Raw genomic sequence first — 20,214 nt, 5'->3', positions numbered from 1 at the left:
GCTTTCACCTTTTGGTGGTCCCCTCCCCCCAGTCACGAACCAATGGGAGACTTCTCCAAGAAATTTGAATAAATGTAGCAATGCTGCAAATTAACTTTCCTCTCCGTACATTCCCTGGAGTATCGTTTTTTAATATTAAAACGTGGCTGGAGTTGCATCAGTGTGTGTGGTTGCCAGGTGGCAGCTGGCATAGGAGGCACAGGTAATTAGCATGATTACACAACCCCCCTGAAGAACCAGTTGCTAAGCTGGAGTGAGTCCAGCAAGGTCTGGCTTTCAAGGGGACCTCAATCTGGAGGGAGAAACAGACAAGGAATGAAACCGATTAAGTTTTCCCAAAGGATTACCTCATTTGATCTTCACAATGACCCTTTAAAGAAGATAGTGTTATCACTCTTTATTAGATGAAGAAACTGAGGCATAAGACCATAAATGAGCTACTCTTGAGATTCAAATCCAAGACCATTCAACTCTAAAGTCTGTGGGCCCCACATTTTTCTTCATCAGTTCTCTGGATTATAGGCTTTTGCTTTAAAGCAAAAGAAAAGGTATTGGGTCTCATGATGGAGAGTTCAAAAGGGTGGAGAGGCCTTCAGGCATGGCTGGATCCAGATCTCTCTGGCTCTTGTATAGACTCTTTCTCGGCTCCTTCTTCCGCTTCAATGTTTCCATGGTGGGGCCAAAAGTAGCCACTGAAGCTCCAGGTTATTTGGTTCTAGGTGGTTATTTGATATCAAGAACAAGTTTCTCTCTCTCTCTCTCTCTCTCTCTCTCTGTGTGTGTGTGTGTGAGAGAGAGAGTGTGTTCATGTCAGTCCCCCAAGGACTCTGGACATGATTGTCCATCCTGGGACTGATCACAGTACAGAAAGGGTATGACGTTGTGAAAGCCCAGCAGGGTCCTGAACTTTCTGCTGTGTTGCCAGCACCTTTACTTCCCTTTGCGAACAAGGGGAGCTGTTTCCATTAGGAGAGAGGAAAGTAGGGTCTATAACTGGGTCTCGAGTTCTGGGCACACTTCAGTTTTATTAGTGCTTATTGGTCTTAGCAGGTTTTAATCCCTAGGTGAGTTTTGGAATTTGTATTTAGGAATTTATCTACTTCATCTAGGTTTTCAAGTTAATTATCCATAATGTCCTTTTATAATTATTTTAAAAATCTGTTATATTAATATGATATGTAATTATTTCAAACTCTTTTGGGCCCTATTTTTTTTAAAGATTTATTTATTTACACAAGAGCTGGGGTACAGGTCAGAAGCGCAGGAGGGTGAGAGGATTCACCAAAGCCAGAGCAGGGAGCAGAACAGGCAGACGGACCAAAGACACTGCTGAGGGGAGCAGCAGGCGAGACAGAAGAGGTCTGCCGCACCATGTGGGGTTCTCCCTGGCTGGCGGGGAATCGAACCGGCGCTGTAGAGGCTTCAGACAGCTTCGCAGCGCATTGCTCAACTGCTGCACCACTGGGGAGGCCCTTGGGCCCTATTTTTATTTACATCTTTTTCTTCTTCCCCATTGAGAAACTTTGTTTTTTTTTTTTAATATTTATTTATTTATGCATACAAGAACTGGAGTACAGGCCAGAGGTGTGGGGGTTGAGAAGATTCACTAGAGACAGAGCAGGGAACAGAACAGCAGACTGACCGAAGTACACTGCTGAGGGGAGCAGGCGGTGAGTCAGGAGAGGTCTGCCGCGCCATGTGGGTTGCTCCCTGGCTGGCCAGGGATCTAACTCATGCTGCAGAGGCTGCGGATTGCTTCGTAGTGCTGTGCTTTAACCCCTTGCGCCACCAGGGAGGCCAGAGAAGTCTTGTTAAAGAGAGCTGTTTAGCTAATTAATCTTTTCAAAGGACTGTTTTTAAAAACTTTTATTTTGTTGGTTTCTGCCTTTATCTTTATTTCTTTCCATCCTTTCAAATTCTCTAGGTTTTCTATTTGCTCTTTTTCTGTTTTCTTGAGTTAAATGTTTAGCTTTCTTATTTTTTTAATCATTCCAGTATCCATAGAAGTGTATTGAGAAAAGTTTGCAACGTTGTACTTTACTATTCCCAGTATTTTCTAAGAATTGACATATTTAATTTCCTTCATGGTTTCATTTTTGGCCCAAGGCTAATTTCATAGTATGACATTCATTTTATTTAGAATCTTAGACTACTTTTACTGTGTTATTAACTTTCACTTTTTGTTATTAACTTTTACTTTTTACATTAAAGAATGTCATCTCTGATATTGAACATTTGGAACTTATTGAGCTTCTTTTTACAATCATATATGTTTGTTTTTGTACATGTTCCTTGTTTTCTTAAAAAAACAATGGGCATTACCTCTGCAATCTGTTTGCTATGCATGTCTGTATATGTGTGTATGTATAATACAAAATAATAAGCTCAAGTTGCTATAGCATTGTTTAAATTTTTATTATTTTATTCAGCTATTTAATCTGTGTTGTTACTTGAGTTTTTAGTTTCTCAATGGGAAATGTCAAAATCTTTCATCGCAATTGTTCATTCATTTCTCTCTCTTGTCAGTGATGACTTGATCTTTTTTTTATTTTTATAATCCCCATACAATTGCAACCCCCTTATTTTGACCCCAATCCCTCCTTTCCCCACCCTCCACCCCTCCATAGTGTGTCTCTGGTTCATAGTTGTTGATTTTGATTTTTTCTTTCTTATAGTTATTCTTTTTCCTGGTCCCTTATTTAAGTTTTCTAGATTCCTGCTATGAGTGAGACCATCTGGGATTTTTCTTTTTCTTTCTGGCTTATTTCGCTGAGCATGATCCCTTCCAGCTCCATCCATGTTGCTGCAAACGGCATGAGTTTATCTTTTTTGAATGCTGAGTAATATTCCATGGTGTCTATGGACCACATCTTCTTGATCCAGTCATCTATGTTTGGGCATTTGGGTTGCTTCCATAGCTTAGCTATTGTAAATGTGCTGCTATAAACATAGGGGTGCAGGTGCTCTTTGGAATTACTATTTCTGTGGATGACTTGATATATTTTGAGCTTATTAAAGCACACGTACTTCTGGTAATTATATCCTCTTTATTGCTTATTTTCCTTTTATCTCTGTGCTATTGCATGCATTTTTGTCTTAAATTCTGCTTAATCTAAGAGGTTGCTCTCCTAGCTTTTCTCTGGTTCACCCTTGCCTGATGTATTCCACCCTTTTACTTCCAGACTTCTCCTGCCTTCTCGTTGTAAGAGTGTCTCATGTACACATTTTGTTGGATTGATTTTTATTATTCAAAAATGAGGATTTCTGTCTTTTAATTGGCAAAACTAGCCAGTTTACATTCATCTTAATTATTGTTGTGTCAGGATTGATCCATCATTTTATTTCCTACTTTTTATTTACTATATGTTCTTTTTCTTTCTGTCTTTTACTTTGCATTGAAAAGAGAGTTTTTCTCCCATTGGTTCAAAAGATACTCATTCTATTTGTGGTCCTGTGGAGGTCACCATTTACTAAAAATGCTAAAAGCCACCAGCTGAGGGCCCAGTCTTCATGGAATAGAGACAAGCTGTCCCCTGTGCCTGGTCTGAATTCCTGTTTGCAGAACCCAGAAACATAATGAATGGCTGTTTTAAGCTACTTGATTTCAGATAGTTCTTTTGGCTTTGGTGCCTATAGCAGATTGAAGTATCTGGAAGCTATTTCTAGAAAACAAAATCCTAAATGTGCCACAGTGGTCTAGGGTGAGTTGGCAAAGACAAGGCCTTCAAAAGACTGAGTAGACGCCTGGGGGAGCTGGAGGAGGCTGCTGATGAGAACGTCAAGGAAAGTGGGGACCAAGGGGCTAGGCAGCTGGGGAGGGACATCCTAGTTAGACAGTGGAGCCAAGTTGAGCGGCCCCGTCACTGACATGATATGAAAATTGGAAACACCAAATAAACTGGTAGCTGATGGATTTCCAGGCTGTCTGCTGAAGTATGGTCAGCTTCTTGATACTTTGAACGTGAGCGGAGATAAATGTAAATATTTTTGTTAATTATAACAGAGCCAGGACATTCTGGGTTCAAAAAAATAATACAGTTTCTCTTTAACCTTCCCACATTTCTCAAATTAAGAAAGGATTTTATTTTTTATTTTTTTAAAGATTTATTTATTTTTATTTATACAAGCACTGGGTACAGTCAGAAGCATGGGAGGGTGAGAGAATTCACCAGAACCAGAGCAGGGAACAGAACAGGCAGACTGACAAAGTACACTGCTGAGGGGAGCAGAGGGTGGCAGGAGAGGTCTGTGCACCATGTGGGACCCTCGCCGGCGGCCGGGGAGCAGCCGGGGATCGAACCGGCGCTGTAGAGGCTGCGGGCAGCTTTGCAACCCAGCGCTCCACCGCTGTGCCACCAGGGAGGCCCTTAAGAAAGGATTTTAAAGCGAAGATAAACTGGGGGTGGGGGGAGATGAGGAGGGTGATGATGAAGGCCTTGATGAAGACTTCATAAAGCTCTAAATGTTACCTTGGGGGGGTCTCTAGCTCTGAGGGTTTAAGCTCATCATACCCTCCCACACGCCTCCCGGGGAGAACATGCGTCCTATCTGCAGCAGACAGCCCGCCTCGTGCTGACGACAGTCGGCTCTGCCCTGGGAGGGGTGCGATGTGGCCGGCCGCCTCGGAGGGTGGGGTCCCTCTCCTCCATCTTGCACCTCAGGATGGCACCTCAAACACATCAGTGATGCTGACTCATGACTGACGTGGGCTGGAGCGACCGGTCCGGTAGAGACCTGGAGCGAGCTCCATGACCTTGTGCCTCTGTCAGGGGAGGTTTCCGGAGGGAGAGCGTCCTGCGCGGGTGGGGGAGCAAGCACCTGCATCCTCTCCACCTGGAGTTGTGCAGCAGCTTCTCATCAAGGGGCTCCTGTGGAGCCTGCCGGCTCCATCTGAGCCCCAGCTGGTTCCGCGTGAGCCTCTGGGCCTGAGGGATGCCAGCAGGGCGATGGTGGGACCACCCCAGCCTCCCAGGGCACTCTGGCTCCCCAAGTCCTAGCCCCGCTCAGGGTGTCAATTGCTGCTGCATTGAGAGGACTCCCCAGAGGACTGCGCTCAGCAGGGGGCGAGGGTGTGGGAAAACGAAGCCCAGGGCGGGAAGTTGGCGGGAGGTGGTGGCAGGACACGGGCCACACGCCCTGCCGGGAAGGCCTGCGGTGGCAAGCTTGCTGAGGCCGTCCTCCCTCCTGGCCTGGCTCGCTCATCTGTGCGGCAGGGACTCGGCTCAGGAGGACGAGCCCGGAGTGGCCACAGCTGCTGGGGCGCTGGTGGGGGCAGGCGTGTCCTCTAGAAATCTGGCTGTAGTTTTGTCGTAGGATTCATCACTTTCCCCGTGAAGAGCAGGCTTTGAGTTTTATCACGCAAAATTAAGAGCAGGAAGGCTTGTTCACAGGAAAGTGGGGCACGAGGGCTACGGGGTATCTCTAGATGAGGACGTTGTCCTCATTTTCTGCTCCTGTCTCATCCACAGTGATCACCGCCCCTTGCACCGCCTGGAAGGGGTGGGTGACGGGGCTGACCTGAGCAGGGACAGCCCTGCTCCAGGAGGCACTCCGGGGCCCTCGTCTGAGCCCAGACCCTCTGGACGCTGGTGAGTTGGGGGTGGAGATGCCCGTGTGTGGCCGCGCGAGCCCAGGCTGGCACCCCGCCCACCCGGAATCCAGCCCTGTTCCAGCCTGCTTCGACATGGGGCCTGGCATCCCGGCCCTGGTGGAGACTCAGTTTCTTCATCTACGAGGGATCCAGGATGCTGCTCTCCCCAGGGGGCTCTGCAGCTGGTCTCCCCTCGCCCCACAAGAGAAAGGCACCCACCTCACCCTCCTATTTGTCAGGCCCCCTCTGCTCCTGAGACTGTTGTGCTCCTGAGACCCCGTGGGGGCTGCCATGACCGTCCCCTTCCGCCCAGAGGGTTGACCTCCTGTCTTCCTTCCCCAGGCCCAAGCCAGCAGGCAGGCGGGGCGCTCGCCGTAGTGGGGAGCTGGGGGAAGAGGTGCACAGGATCTCGTGCCTCCACGCAGCCTGTCTTCGAGTCACGACCATTTCAACTTTGACTTTTGCACCCGCTAGGGAGCCTTTTGAGGCCGGGGCCCAGCACACCCCAGGACCCAGCACAGGGTGCACTTTGGTGAGAAAGAAAGAAGAGACAACACTTGTCAGTGGCCCAGGCCGGGGTTTCCACTTACCGTGGAGAGCCTCCTCTCCCTGGTCTCGGGGAGATCCCCAGGATGCTGGACCAGAGGCCAGGCCTGGGCAGGAGCTCGTCCAGGTGAGCGCGCCAGGGTAAGGAGAATCCGGGCAAGAGCAACCTCATCCTGCTACTTGGAGAAGAGAAAACAGCCGAATGGACACAGCCTGGCCCCGGCCCGGCCCGGCCCCTCTGCGCGGGAACTTGATGGGATGGAGCCAGTGCCGGCGGCGTCCCTGGCGCCTTCGACAAACAGACCCGGGCCGGGGGCTTGCACGGCGTGTTCACTCTGTCCTCGCTGTGATCTGGGCGTGAGCGTGGAGCACACCCGCTTTACACGCGAGAAAATGGGGAGTCAGAGAAGGTAAGTCGATTCGCCCAAAGTCACACAGTTCTCAAGAGCGAGACTGAAGCCCCCGCGGAAGCCCTTCCTGAGGCTGGGCCTCCCAGGCTGCCCCCGGGCCCAGCGCAAGCGGAGCTCTGTCCATCCCTCTGTCTGTTGGTCTGTCTTGCCTGGATTGCTTCCCCGCGTGCAGGCTGCAGGCAGGGCCGAGGGCCAGTGCCTCGGCTTCCCTGGCTCTCCTTCCCACGTCCCCAGCTCCAAAGCCCGCGGGGGTAGGGGGTGCTCACTGCGGGGCAGCCAGCTCTTGGGTCGCTGGAGTCACAGCTGAGAAGACCCAGTATTGAGACGAGTCTTTCCCACTTTGACTTCCCTGCTTCCACCATGAGCCCAGGGATCTTCTAGTCCTTTCTAGAGGCAAGGCACTGGGAGGGAGAAATTCTGTGGGGGTGGAAACCCCCGCTCTTAACTCAGGGTATGTTGGGAGGCCTGGGGCAAAGTGCGAGAGCCCACAGCCTCACCTGGACTCACGGTCTAGAACAAGGGGGACAGTCCCTCAGGGGCAGATGCAATGTCTAGGGACTTTTTTGACAGTCATGACTGGAAGGAGGCGGGTATGCTACTGGGGGGCTGCTGAATACCCTATAATGCACAGGACAGCCTCCCCCAACCTGACACCTCTGTCCCCAATGTGCTGAGGTTAAGGGGTGCAGGGAAGGTATCTGGGAGACAACACACGGTTGCCACTTGGGAATCTGTCATGTTGGGGGAATGCGGCAGTTCTGCCAGGGACCCAGGTCGTGGCTTCCCCGTGGTCGGTCAGCGTGCGAACCCCCCGGGTCTTGCTAGATTAGAGATTCTGAGTCCGGAGGTGCAGCATGAGGCCTGAGAGTCTGCACTGCTGACAAACGCCCGGGTGAAGCCCATGATGCTGATCCACAGGCCGTAGCAGAGCTGCGGGCGCCTCACATACTTGGGGAGAGCAAGCACGGGGGAGAGGGGCGGGGGATACCGCTAGCCGGGGGGCCGAGACCCGGTGCGAGGGGTCCGGTCGCCTTCTGGTCACAACAAAGCATCAGTGTCTGCGCAGAGGGAAACCCGTCGTTGGTCACCACCCAACCAGCGCTTCCGGGCTCGCTACCTCGCGTCCATGCCTGATGTTCCAATGCATGCCACGCTCAAGTCCAAAGCCAAGTTAACGTTGCTCCCTCCTTTAGAGCTGCCTCAGGCTCTGGAGTCCTTGGATGAAGGGAAATCTCTCGAGGAGCAAGTGAGGAATGATTTGATGGGTTGATGGGGATGCAGGTTTCATATGCAGCGACACCTGCTACCATCTCTTGTGGGGCGGGCGGAGGTAGCTGAATCTTGCCTGTTAATTGGGGTGTGGTCTAGCCCCAGCCTCTTGTGTCCTGGGCCCCAAGACCAGAAGGGTCTGTCTCCCCACTGCCGAGGCTGAGACGGTGGCTGTGGGAATGAGGAAGCTGGGCTGTACCTTAGTGAGACGTTCTTAGTCCACGTACTGCTATCCTCCATCATCAGGTGGTTTGGGTCTCGGGTAAACACGCCGCCAGAGGCATCAGAAAGACAGCAGTGAGGTCGCAGCTGAGGGGCGGGCGGAGCACCTCGGGACGAAAGTACCTTATGCGCCTGGCCTGGGGGTAGCCCGGCCGATAGATACATCATGGGCACGCGCCCCACAGTCCTTTCATCTACATGGACGAATCCCCAGCGGGTGAGCTTTGGGTCAAAGCGGTATTTCCATTCCACTGAGAAGAGAGATGGCAGGCGTTGGGAGAGATCCCTGGCACCCGTGGCAGAAAGCACTGATGTTTGGGAGATACTGCATGCCAGGCGACACAGTCGTGCAGGCCAGAGGTGAACAACCCTGTCTGCAGGGAGCTTACATGCCAGGGGAAGCAAGGAACAAGATACCCTGGGGGGAAAGCTAAGAGGGTGGAAAATGCTGTGCAGAGGAATGATGCAAAGGGAGGAAAGAAACGTCAGCGAAGGAGAGCTGTGATTCCGCATGAAGCCTCCCTGAGAAGGTGACATGGAATAAAGACCTCGCAGGGCAGGGAGTGAGCCATGGAGTGTCAGGAAGTATGTCCCAGAGGGAGCGTTCTGTGCAAAGGTCGTGTGGCAGGAGTGGCTTGGCATGTTCCCGTGACACACCAGGAAGCCTCAGGGGCTAGAGGGAGAAACCAGAGCTGCTGGGAGGTGAGGCCAGAGAGAATGAGGACCGTCGACTTCCTCGGTGGAGCTGGAGGTAACGGCACCTACCTTACTCGATGCCTGTGGGCATTCAACAAGAGCCCCAGTCACAGTGCCTGGCACATGATAGTTGCTCAGTAGTGGTTGGCGACAAATGCCGTGATTACGGTGCTCGCTGCGGCTCTACAAAATAGAAGATATACCTTCCCGGGTAGCTGTCGGGCAAGCATGAGCCACACCGTATGCCAACCGAGATGCTCTGGAAGGGCCGGGCAGCCCATCTGCTGCCTTCGGCACTGGCTTCTTGCCTTCTCTCCCGGCAGCTGCGGCTGCTGGCCAGGAGTTGAGGGGACCATCCCAAGGGGCCCTTTGGTGAATCTCGTAGTACAGAGGGTGCCGAGAAGCAGGAGGCTGAATTTCTGCGCGCTGCAGTCTTGACAGTGTCTGCATCCGGATACAAACCTTTAAACGGCCCCGACGAGGAAGCCCACGGTCTTACGGGGAGAGGACATCACAACACTGTGTGTTGAGTCTTCGGACTCAAGAGAGGAAGTGCTGCCACCACGACAGAGAAGAGGGGGCTCGGCCCCTTCGGCCCCTCTGGGAGCCCTCTGATTGTGAAGATCCCCAACCTCCGTGTCCAGCCCCCACCTCTCAGGAGCTCCAGACACATACCCCACTGGCCATCTGGTCACCCCCATTCAGATGTCCAAGAGGCACCTCAAACTCAGCACATTCAGAATGAAAGACATTTCTTCCCTCCACCTCAGAGGTGGTGGTGAGGGTTGCCACATAAAACACAGGGCTCCCCGTTAAATTTAAATTCACATGGATGGCACTGGAAGGGATCATGCTCAGCAAAATAAGCCAGAAAGAAAAAGAAAAATACCGGATAGTCTCACTCATAGCAGGAATCTAGAAAACTTAAATAAGGGACCAGGAAAATGAATAACTATAAGAAAGTGAAAATCAAAATCAACAAAAAACTATGAACCAGAGACACTCTATGGGGGGTGGGGGACGGGAGGGGAGGGATTGGGGTCAAAATAGGGGTGTTGCAATTGTATGGGGAATATAAAAATAAAATTTATTTAAAAAAATAAATTTCACAGAAATAAGCATGCTATTTTAATGTAGGTAAATTTCATGCTTTGTTTTCCTAAATCTGGTACCCCAGTGGGGGATCATCTTCCTGGGGGGGAGCCTTCCTGGGGGTGGCGACATCTGAGCTGAACCCTGAAGACTAGGGAAACTAATGGACTTGGGAGGTGAAGGGGAGCTCAAGACCCCCAGGCAGGAGGGACCTCACATTGCAGGGCTGGGGCGCTGCTTCATGTGCTAAGCTGTGGCACTCCTGGAAGAGGCTGAGGGAGGGTGATGGGGGCTGTGTCTGAAGACGTCAGCTGGGAACAGGTGGTTAAGGGCCTGGAGGTCTGTCCTAAAGGGTGGGTTGGGCTACTTCAAGTCTTCAAAAGGTGGATTTACAAGGTCAAATCTGGCTTATGAAAGTTCGCCCGACCTGCAGTGTGAAAAGTGGATTAGGGTGGGATGGGGGAGCAAGCCATGGACAGGGCTGGCTTCCAGGGGGTGTGACCTGAGCTGTCAGTGCTGGGGGTCAATGCCCTGCTGTCACCATGTTGAGATGTAAATTTTGGGTTTTTTTGTGTGTGGTTTTTTTTTTTTACTTTTTTTTTTTTTAAAGATTTATTTATTTATACATGCACTGGGTACAGTCAGAAGCGCGGGAGGGTGAGAGAACTCACCAGAGCCAGAGCGGGGAGCAGAGCAGGCAGAAGGACCGAAGGACACTGCTGAGGGGAGCAGCGGGCGGCAGGAGAGGTCTGTGTGCCTTGTGGGACCCTCCTCCGGTGGCCGGGGAGCAGCCGGGGATCGAACCGGCGCCGCAGAGACTGCAGGCAGCTTCGCAACCCAGAGCTCAACCGCTGCGCCACCGGGGAGGCCTGAGATGTAAATTTTGAACAGGGCCCTACGTGTTCATTTTGTGCCAGGCCCCACCAATGTATCACTGGTCTGCGTGTGGAGGGCCCTCCTCTTAAAATTTTAGTTGTGATGGGAAGCAGGGAGCCTGGCAGGAAGCTAGAGTCTGAATATTCAGGTGAAGGTAGCAGAGGGAAGCTTGAAGGAATGGGTGAGAGGAGTTCATTGCTGGAACGAGGTCTTGGAGAGGCAGATGGGGGGCGCGGTCCCGCAAGCCAGGTGCGGGTGAGCTTTGTCATGCACTGCTAAGCTGTCTAAATAATCAGTACAGGACGACCTACCTTTAATCACTGCATAATTGACCAGAACCAAGACAGTATCTTGATTGATCTGCAGGCCCAGCTTATGGAGGTGGTTTTCGGTCTTCTTTCTTATGTAGTTGTCTGTTACCTTCTTGGATGCCGCGTGGTTGTGCAAGGGGATGCGGGTGACTCCTGTGTTGAACAGACGCCAGGCCTTGTTAACAAACTCATCTGCTGGTATTACGCCCTCGTCCACGCACAGCATGCTGCCCGTGTCTCCCCAGCACTTCCCACCGGGCGGCCTGGGGGAGAGGAGGTGCTGACTGGAGTATTCATCGAGCCTGTCCTCGGGGATCTGGGCTGTCTCTGGAGGATAGCCCAATACCTCGAAGATCTCGGCGTGTATTTCTGGCCTGGACTGTAAAGCCAGCAGGGTGAAGGGGGTGGAGAGGCCCAGGAAGGATGACAGGATGTTACAATACGGCCTTTCGGACTTCATCTGCTCATACAGTTTGACGGTCAAGTTCCAACTGTTCAGGAAGGTTGAAGGGGCTGATGGGGTCGCTGGGGTTCGTTGATTTTCCTGGGCAGGAGTCTCTTGGTCACAGGCACGAGGACCCAGCCTGGCTACCAGCAGCCAGAAGAGCAGAGTTGAGTGCTCCATCCTGGAAAGTCAGGGACAGAACACTGTCACCAGCAGGCAAAGCTTTCCACATCTTTCTACATTGTTTCTTCATAAAAGTCTCATCCTTTGACTCACTGAAGGGAATCTGAGTCACACTCCATTTAGTGCTCACAACCAGCCTTGCAGAAATTTGAGTCTCAAGGAGCTGAAGTGGCTATCTCAAGGCTCACAGTCAGTCAGTGACTGAAGCAGGATTTGAGTCCAGGTCGGCTGCCTCCAGAGACTTCATTTGTCCTTCACCGACTCCCTACCTCAGAGGAAGGTGACTCTACAATGAGAATCACCCACATATGGGCCTGCAGATCCTGTGATGCTGCTGTGCAGGCCCAGAGAAGCTCTGAGCTCTTTTCCCTCCTTTACTGCCCAGCCCACAGACAGAGACCTCGCTCCCCAGGTACTACCAAGAGCCATGGGGACCGGACCCAAGGCTGGGGAAGGTAATGTTTACTCACGGGCCAGGTAGTAGGCTTCCGATGCATCCATAGCACCCTCAAGACTGGCCTCTGTGAGCAGCTGTGCCGGGCTGAAGAGTAGAGATAGCCAGCGTCATCTGCTGGTTCCGGTGGTCAGGGAGACAGAAACACAAGAAGATCTGCTTGTACCTGCCTCAGGCGAATGTTCCGGATCTCAGCCCACTCCATCTACATCTCTTAGGTACATAGCATAATGTACTCACTGGTGCTTGGGGGACTAGAGGAACATGAACGGCTGAACTGACCTGGAAATAGAGGGTGGCTTAGCTACACTGCCAGAGAGTCAGGGGAGGACTTGATGCCACATTCCTGGGGAAAGAATATTTCCTTCCTCCCATCCATCTACCTATTCTTCTGTCCATCCATCCATCCATCCATCCATCCATCCATCCATCCATCCATCCATCCATCCACTCATCCACCCATCCATCCATCCATCCACTCATCCACCCATCCATCCATCCTGCCTTCCATCCAGCCACCATCTTCCATATTCCCAGCTACTTCTAAAGCATTTGCCACCTGCTTATACAGGAGTGGTCATTGATGGGAGATTTAGAGTAATCTTGACACTTTCAAGAGACATGTATCACTGAGATCATGGACGCTCATTGCCTCCAAACTCAAATGCTCCAATAGGTAGTGGGGTGTAGGAAGTTCTGGACTGGAAATTGACAGAAAGAACCAGGAGTTGATAAAGTTTATGTTGAACTACTGTTCCAGATCTTCCAGAATTGAACCTATAGTTAACTAATATCTCACTAGATAGAGTACAGGCTTGAGTACTCAGGGGTGGCTCCTAGAAGACTGAGCTGGATCCTGAAGGATGGGGAGTATCTAGGTAGTCACAAATGGGGAGCAGGGACACTGGCTAAGGAGCTTCTGAGTGGTGTCCAGGTGTTGGGGTCCATTGTGGTCACGTAGGATTCCTCCAGTTGGTTCTTCTAACTTTGCTCCCTTCTCTACTTCTCCAGGGCCTGTGTAGTATCTTATTTTTCTATGCAGAACCCCAAGGACAGACACAGCAATATAGAAATATACTAAGAATGATGCAGTGCATTCAAGGATAGCAGCACATCTATTTATTTGCTGAATATCTTCTAGATGGTGGAATATATGCTATGTACTAAAATGACCCATGAGAAGGTATTCATCTTATTTTGCAGATGAGGCCAGGAAAACTCGAGTAAGTTATTAAAAAATATGCTGGTTATAGAGATTGAGGCAGATTTGACATGCAAAGCTATCAACACCCAGACCTTTATTCTCCTACAGGGCACTTCTTCAGAACAGGCACATTGCTGCAGAGGTAAGTGGAGAATCTGAGGGCCAGTTTGAACGCTGAAAAGAAAGCCATTCGTATGCTGTTGGTTTGAGAGTCTGATACCCATAAACCCACAGAGAGCTATTTTTTTTCTTGTTTTAATATTTTGCTCTAGCATTTCTTTGAACATGATTTCTTGAAATGAAATGTTCAGTAGTCTGTCTGACACATCAAGCAATTGGTAGGGACTGCTTGGGAGACTGAGTAGAGAAGGTATTTGAAACTGTCTATGTGAGCATGCCTTAATCTGTTAACTATGACTGTTTGGTACATAGGCAAAGAAAGTAGTGAAATAATTTGTCATGAATTAATCCTGTTTTAGAGTCTAGGAGTTCTAAAAGTGTGGAGAGAATGAGAGAATGAGAGAGGTATGAACAGGAACCAGGTTATTTAAATAAAGGGGTTAGCAAAATCTAGAACCATGATGAGGACTTTGCACATCTGGTCTGGGAGAAAGAGATGTGGAGCAGTAGGACAGCTCAAGATATGAGATCCCAGACAGCGAAATATCCCCAGTAATTACCCCTGAAGCATGTGCCATGAAGTCATATCAGGGTGAGAAAAGAATTGGGTTTAGAAAACAGAGTAACTGACAAGCGTTTTAGAGATCGTTGAGGACAGGGTAGTAAATGATTTCCCCTAAACTGCCATCTTGACTCTATCGAGGTTGTTCCTCTAGTGTATTGGTTCCTGGAGTATTATCTTTGAGTGATTCTGAGGCTGTGTCTTAATGGAGGTGAGAATAGGGTAGTGGTTGATTGGTAATGTCTGTCGTGGATGTGTGACAGGCGCAGGGAGTTGCACGTGGACATTTTTAGTTTTGTCCCGTGCTCTCATTTTATGGGTGAGGAAATAGAGTTTGGAAGAGATAACAGACTTACCAGGGTTATTACACAGCCTGGGGCTAAGTGAGAACTAGAACCCTGTCTTGCCTCATGAACTAGTATTCTCTTTACTCAACATTCTCTCAGATTGGACAAGAAATCAGCCAATTCTCAGTGTCTGAGGGGGGTAAACACCTGATATCATCAGGCATTGATCTTGGTCATCCAAAGTCCTAGTGACCTTCACCTGTGGCCATCTGTTTATTGAACAAACAAGCCTTTGAGCCTGTTTATTAGTTCTCATGAAGTCAGTTCAATCCTGTATTTGGCTTTTGGCCCTCATTCCTTTTTTATTTTTCATGATTTCAGTATTTATAATGATATATATATATATATATATTACACCATTGTTCATTTTTGTACAATGTTTGATTTCTCCTCTCAGGTGTAATTCCTGTAAAATTCCCACCACCATATCACCAGTGAACCATCTCCATAGTTTCTTGTGTTCTTCCCACCCCTGTTTTAATCCCTCTTCCTCTGCTGAATGTCTCTGATTTATAATTGCCTGCTAGTTTTGTCTTATTTTCCTGATCCCTTATTTGGTTTTCCTACATTCCTCCTATAGGTGAAACCATCTGATAGTTTTCTTTTTTCTTCTGACATTTCACTGAGCAAAATCCCTTCCAGCTCTATCCATGTTGCTGCAAATGGCATGAGTTTATCTTTTTTGATTGCTGAATAGTATTCCATTGTGTGTCTATACCACATCTTCTTGATCTAGTCATCTGTTTGTGGGCATTTAAGTTGTTTCCATATCTTGGCTCTTGTAAATAGTGCTGCAGTAAACATAGGGGTGCAGGTTTCCTTTTGCATTAATGTTTTCGTGTCCTTTGGGTAGATTTCTAGGAGTGGAGTTGCTAGGTCATATGGTAGCTCCATTTTTAGTAATTTGAGCAACCTCTACACAGTTTTCCATAGTGATTGGACCAGTTTGCACTCCCACCAGCAGTGTAGGAGTGTTGCTTTTTCTCTATATCCATGCCAGCATTTGTTGTTGCCAGTTTTTTTAATATGTGCCATTCTCACTGGTGTGAGGTGGTATGTCATTATGGCTTTGATATGCATTTCCCTGATTATAAGTGATATTGAACATTTTTTCATCTACCTGTTGGCCATTTGTATTTCTTCTTTGGAGCAGTGTCTTCTGACCATTTTTTGGCTGGATTGTTAACTTTGTTTCTGTGGAGTCGTGTGAGCTCTTTGTAGATCTTTGAAATCAGTCCCTTATCAGTTGAATGGAGTGCAAATATTTTCTTCCAGTAAGTAAGGTATTTCTTTGTTTTGGTTATTGTCTCTTTTGCTGTATAGAAGCTTTTTAGCTTGTTGTAATCCCCGCTGTTTATCTTTTCCTCACTTTCTTTGCTTCAGGGCATGAGTCTTTAAAGATGTTTCTGAGATGTAGGTCATGGAGTATTTTGCTTTTATTTTCTTCTACATATTTTATGGTTTCAAGTCTTATCCATTTTTAGTTGGTTTTTGTGCATGATGTGAGGTAGTAGGCTAGTTTCATTCTTTTGCATGTGGTGATCCAGTTTTCCCAGCACCATTTATTGAACAGATTATCCTTGTTCCATTGCATATTCTTTGCTCCTTTGTCATAGATTAGTTGTCCATATATTGTGTGGCTTTATTTCTGGGTTTTCAATTTGATTGAAATTTCCATTGGTCTGTGTGTCTGTTTTTGTTCCAGCACCATACTGTTTTAATTAGTATGGCTTTGTAGTATAATTTGAAGTCTGGGAGTGTGATACCTCCATTCTTCTTTTTAGTCAGAGAGCTTTGGTTATTTGAGGGTTTTTGTGATTCCATATGAATTTCATCAATATTTGTTCTATTTTTTTGAAGAATGCCGCTGAAACTTTTTTTTAATATTTTTTTTAAGATTTATTTATTTATACAAGCACTGGGTACAGTCAGAAGCATGGGAGGGTGAGAGAAATCACCAGAGCCAGAGCAGAGAGCAGAACAGGTAGACTGATGAAGTACACTGCTGAGGGGAGCAGTGGGCGGCAGGAGAGGTCTGCGCGCCATGTGGGACCCTCCCAGTGGTCGGGGATTGAACCGGCGCTGCAGAGGCTGCAGGCAGCCTCGCAACCCAGTGCTCAACCGCTGCACCACCAGGGAGGCCTGCCACTGAAACTTTTATTGGAATTGTGTTGAATCTGTAAATTGTTTTTGGTAGGATGGCCATTTTGATACTGTTAATTCTTCCAATCCAAGAGCAGGAATGTCTTTCCATTCTTTGTGTCTTCTTCTATTTCTTTTAACAATGTTTTATAATTTTCTTTGCATAGGTCTTTCTCCTCCTTTATTATGTTTATTCTAAGATATTTGATTTTTTTGAGCACAATTGTAAATGGGATTTTTTTTTTAAATTTCTTCTTCAGACTGATAGTTTGCATATAGGAAGGCTACTGATTTTTGCATGTTGATTTTTTATTTCACTATATACTAAACTGGTTTATTATTTTCATTAGTTTTTCTGGAGAGTTTTTCGGGTTCTCTTGTATATTATCATATCATCTGCAAATAGTGATAATTTTGCAAATTCCCTAATTGGATTCCTTGTATCTTTCTTTTTGCCTTATTGCTCTGAGTAGGACTTCCAGTATTATCTTGAAAAGAAGTGGTGAGAGTGGACATCCTTGTCTTGTTCTAGATCTTAAAGGGACGACTTTCAGCTTTTCATCATCGAGAATATTCGGCCATCCTTTCTTGAACATCTACTGTGTGCTTAGAACTTTACATGTAACACCTTGTTTAATCATCTCAACCATCTGTGTCTTTGTGAATGAGAAAATTAAATTCAAGTGACTTGAATTTATCCTGTTTTATTCCAGGTGATGTGGCTTGTGGGTAGTTAGTGCCAGGATGGAAGCCAGACTCCAGAGTTGTCTGTTCTTATTCTCATTATTATCATTCACTTTTCAAGGCAAAATAAGGCCTTAAGTAGTCAATTCCCAGATCCCTAAACCCTGTGGTAGGCAGTATCTCTCCAAAAACACTCAGAGGTCTGGGAGTTCAAGGAGGCGATGGGGCAGACTAGGAAAGGTTATCTGTAATAGTTTGCTAGAGTGGCTATAACTAAATACTACAAACTGTGTGCCTTAACTGAAATTTATTGTCTCAAGTTATGGAAGCTGGAAATCTGAAATCAAGCTATTGTAGACTTCCCTGTGAGGAAAGGATCCAGGCCCTCTCTTTTGCACATGGGTTGACTATCCTCGTGCCCCCCAGATGTTCCTGCTCTTTCTTCACCCTGTCTTCCCTTGATGCTCATGACTTCGTCTCCACCTTTCTCCTTCTTATAACAACACCATTCCTATTACACTGGGACTGACCATAGTGCCTTAACGATCCTATCTTCAACTACGGTCACAATCTGAGGTACTGAGAGTCAGACTTTCCACATATAAATGGGGGGGGGTGTACAATTTAACCCATAATGCCATCTCTCTAACCAATGCATAAATTGATGGGATGGCTTTCCATCCCCTCCCATATATTGTTATGTCAATTTTAAAGCATTGATCAAAGTAAGAAGGGTTTTACAGTGGACACCTGCAATCTGCTGTCCAGCCACAAGTTTCATCTTTTACTACGCTTCTTTTTGAATAATAGCATCCTGTGTAAATGAAAAAAAATGCCTCTTTCCAGGTATGTGTCATTACATCGCGGGCTGCACCAGCTGGTGAGTGGTGCGTGGGCAGGATTTCAGACACCATGCTCCCTCCACCAGGCATCCATGTGCATAACCTGCCCCTCTGTCCTCACAGACCCTGAAGATAACCCTCTGAAGTGGCTACAAGGTCCTCAATGCTTTTCACAAGGAAGTGTGTGATTCAGCCTCATTTACTGCACTGACCGGGACTCCACCCGACTCAGAACTGGTGTGCAGTGGTGGCCAGTACAAGATGGTTGAGTGAATGCACGATTCACTCGATGTAAGACGGTTGAATGAAAGAATGATCGCTGACTAAACCTTCTTCATAAGCTTAGGTTTTGTGAGAAGTGACAAGGAATCAAAAGTGTGCAGACACCCAAGACAGGGAAAGCCCACCCGGAAGCGCGAGAATCTTCTTAGAAGAAGCTCTGAGGTCACACTCAATCAAGTGGCTCAAGATGACAGTTGTGCTGAGGCCGTTCTATTCCTTCTGCGCACATTCCATCCTCCCGCAGGTTCTGCCCTGTCCCATGGGAGAAATGGTCCCCAACATGTAGCCACGGGGGACAAAAAGCTGCGTATTAATGGGGGCTCAGCAGGTCACAGTCTAAGGCCAAGTGAGTATCAGGAAGATCTGGCCAACGACATGAGCCAACTGATGTAATCAGGGCAGTGACTTGGGATTCTGCTCCCCCAGATTGGAGACGAGTTAATATTAACAGGTCCAAGGTGAGGTGGGTTGTGCAATCATGGTCTGGCGACCTCCCCCCCAGTTGACAGTCCTGTTTGTCCACTCTGTTCTCCTGCACCTCAGCTGCCCTCCAGTTAATGTTTTCGTTCTTACGTTTATGTTTTTGATATTTTTTGAGTAGATTTTTAGATAGGGTGAAAGGTAAGGCTCCAGCTTCATCTTTTCACATGTGTATAGGGTAGCTGTGAATGCACCGGTTATTAAGACTGTCCTCCCCATGAAGCAGTCTTCCGTTGAGTTTTCTACCAACTATTGAAAGTGAGGTATTGATTCTTCTGCTATTATTGCGCTGCCGTCTGTTTTCTCTTCAATTTCGTCCATGTCTGCTCATATAGCAGACTCTGGTGGTTGAGGCATTTGTGTTTATAATTGCTTTATCCTTTCGGTGAACCGAATGCATCTTTTTCTTGCCATATAGTGTGTATTTCATAAAGTTAGATTCCTAAATCTTTACTTTTATGACAGATGTGTTTTTCTATCTTATTGAGAAAAGTTTTACCACCTTCAACAGCAAGAAAATTACCAAGTGCTACTTGCCAGATCATTTCTGGTTTTTATGTTTTCATGTTTGATCTACTCAGAGACCCGAACACCCTGTGTAATGTGACTTGAGTCTTTGACAATCTGAACGGATTGTGGTTCCCACCTAAGTGCAGACCCTCTAGCTCTCCCTGTGGGGGTGGTGGGGGGCTGCCCGGCTTAGCCTGCCCTGCCCTAGCCCTCTCTGCCAGCTGCTCGGATGTTAAAATCTAAGCAATTACTTAGTTGTCTCCAACACCCCCAGAAAGGTCCATCCCCTGACATTGCTGGCTTTCCTTACCTGCAAAGAAAATTGCGTGTTTCAGTCAACATTTCATATTTGCTTAGCACAGCGCTGGGCAGCATAAATACAAGAAAACAAGAAAAGAAAAGATGAAAGGATCCCACACATATTCTGGGGACGTAAAGGAACATTCAGAGACAAGAACTTGGTCAGATCAAAAATGCTTTAATGCCGGGGCCTCCCCGGTGGCGCAGCGGTTGAGCGCTGGGTTGCGAAGCTGCCCGCGGCCTCTGTGGTGCCGGTTCGATCCCCGGCTGCTCCCCGGCCACCGGAGGAGGGTCCCACATGGTGCGCAGACCTCTCCTGCTGCCCGCTGCTCCCCTCAGCAGTGTACTTCAGTCCTTCTGCCTGTTCTGCTCCCCGCTCTGGCTCTGGTGGACTCTCTCACCCTCCCGCGCTTCTGACTGTACCCAGTGCTTGTATAAACAAAACAAACAAATAAATAAATAAACATGCCTCTATTAAAAAAAAAAATAAAGTGGTTCTGCCACATTTTAAAAAAAAAATGCTTTAATGCCTTCGAGGAAGGGGCTCTGCCTTGGAAAGTGAGTTGTTGACCCAGAGTGGCAGTTACTTTGCCGTGGGATTCACTATCTTTCCCGTGAAGAGGGTGACGCTGGTGCTTTCATCCTTG

At 48.0% G+C, this 20,214-nt stretch overlaps 1 protein-coding gene across 1 annotated transcript in view; it reads right to left on the bottom strand.

Annotated features, from left to right (window-relative positions):
• Nucleotides 1-5,421: 5,421 nt before the first annotated feature.
• Nucleotides 5,422-20,214, bottom strand: part of LOC311175463 (uncharacterized protein) — a gene marked incomplete at both ends in the record, with an annotated part of 30,541 nt that continues 15,748 nt past the window's right edge. The window contains 4 exons of the mRNA XM_084240334.1: nt 5,422-5,490; nt 7,429-7,494; nt 8,161-8,288; nt 11,013-11,638. Of these exons, the coding sequence (XP_084096460.1) occupies nt 5,422-5,490; nt 7,429-7,494; nt 8,161-8,288; nt 11,013-11,638 (889 nt within the window). The remainder of the gene's footprint in view (nt 5,491-7,428; nt 7,495-8,160; nt 8,289-11,012; nt 11,639-20,214) is intronic.

The sequence above is a fragment of the Talpa europaea genome (genome assembly GCF_964194135.1).
Source record: "Talpa europaea genome assembly, chromosome: 8".
Lineage (NCBI taxonomy): Eukaryota > Metazoa > Chordata > Mammalia > Eulipotyphla > Talpidae > Talpa > Talpa europaea.
Note: the sequence above shows the minus strand (reverse complement) of the source record. Positions and strands in the feature narration are given on the sequence as shown.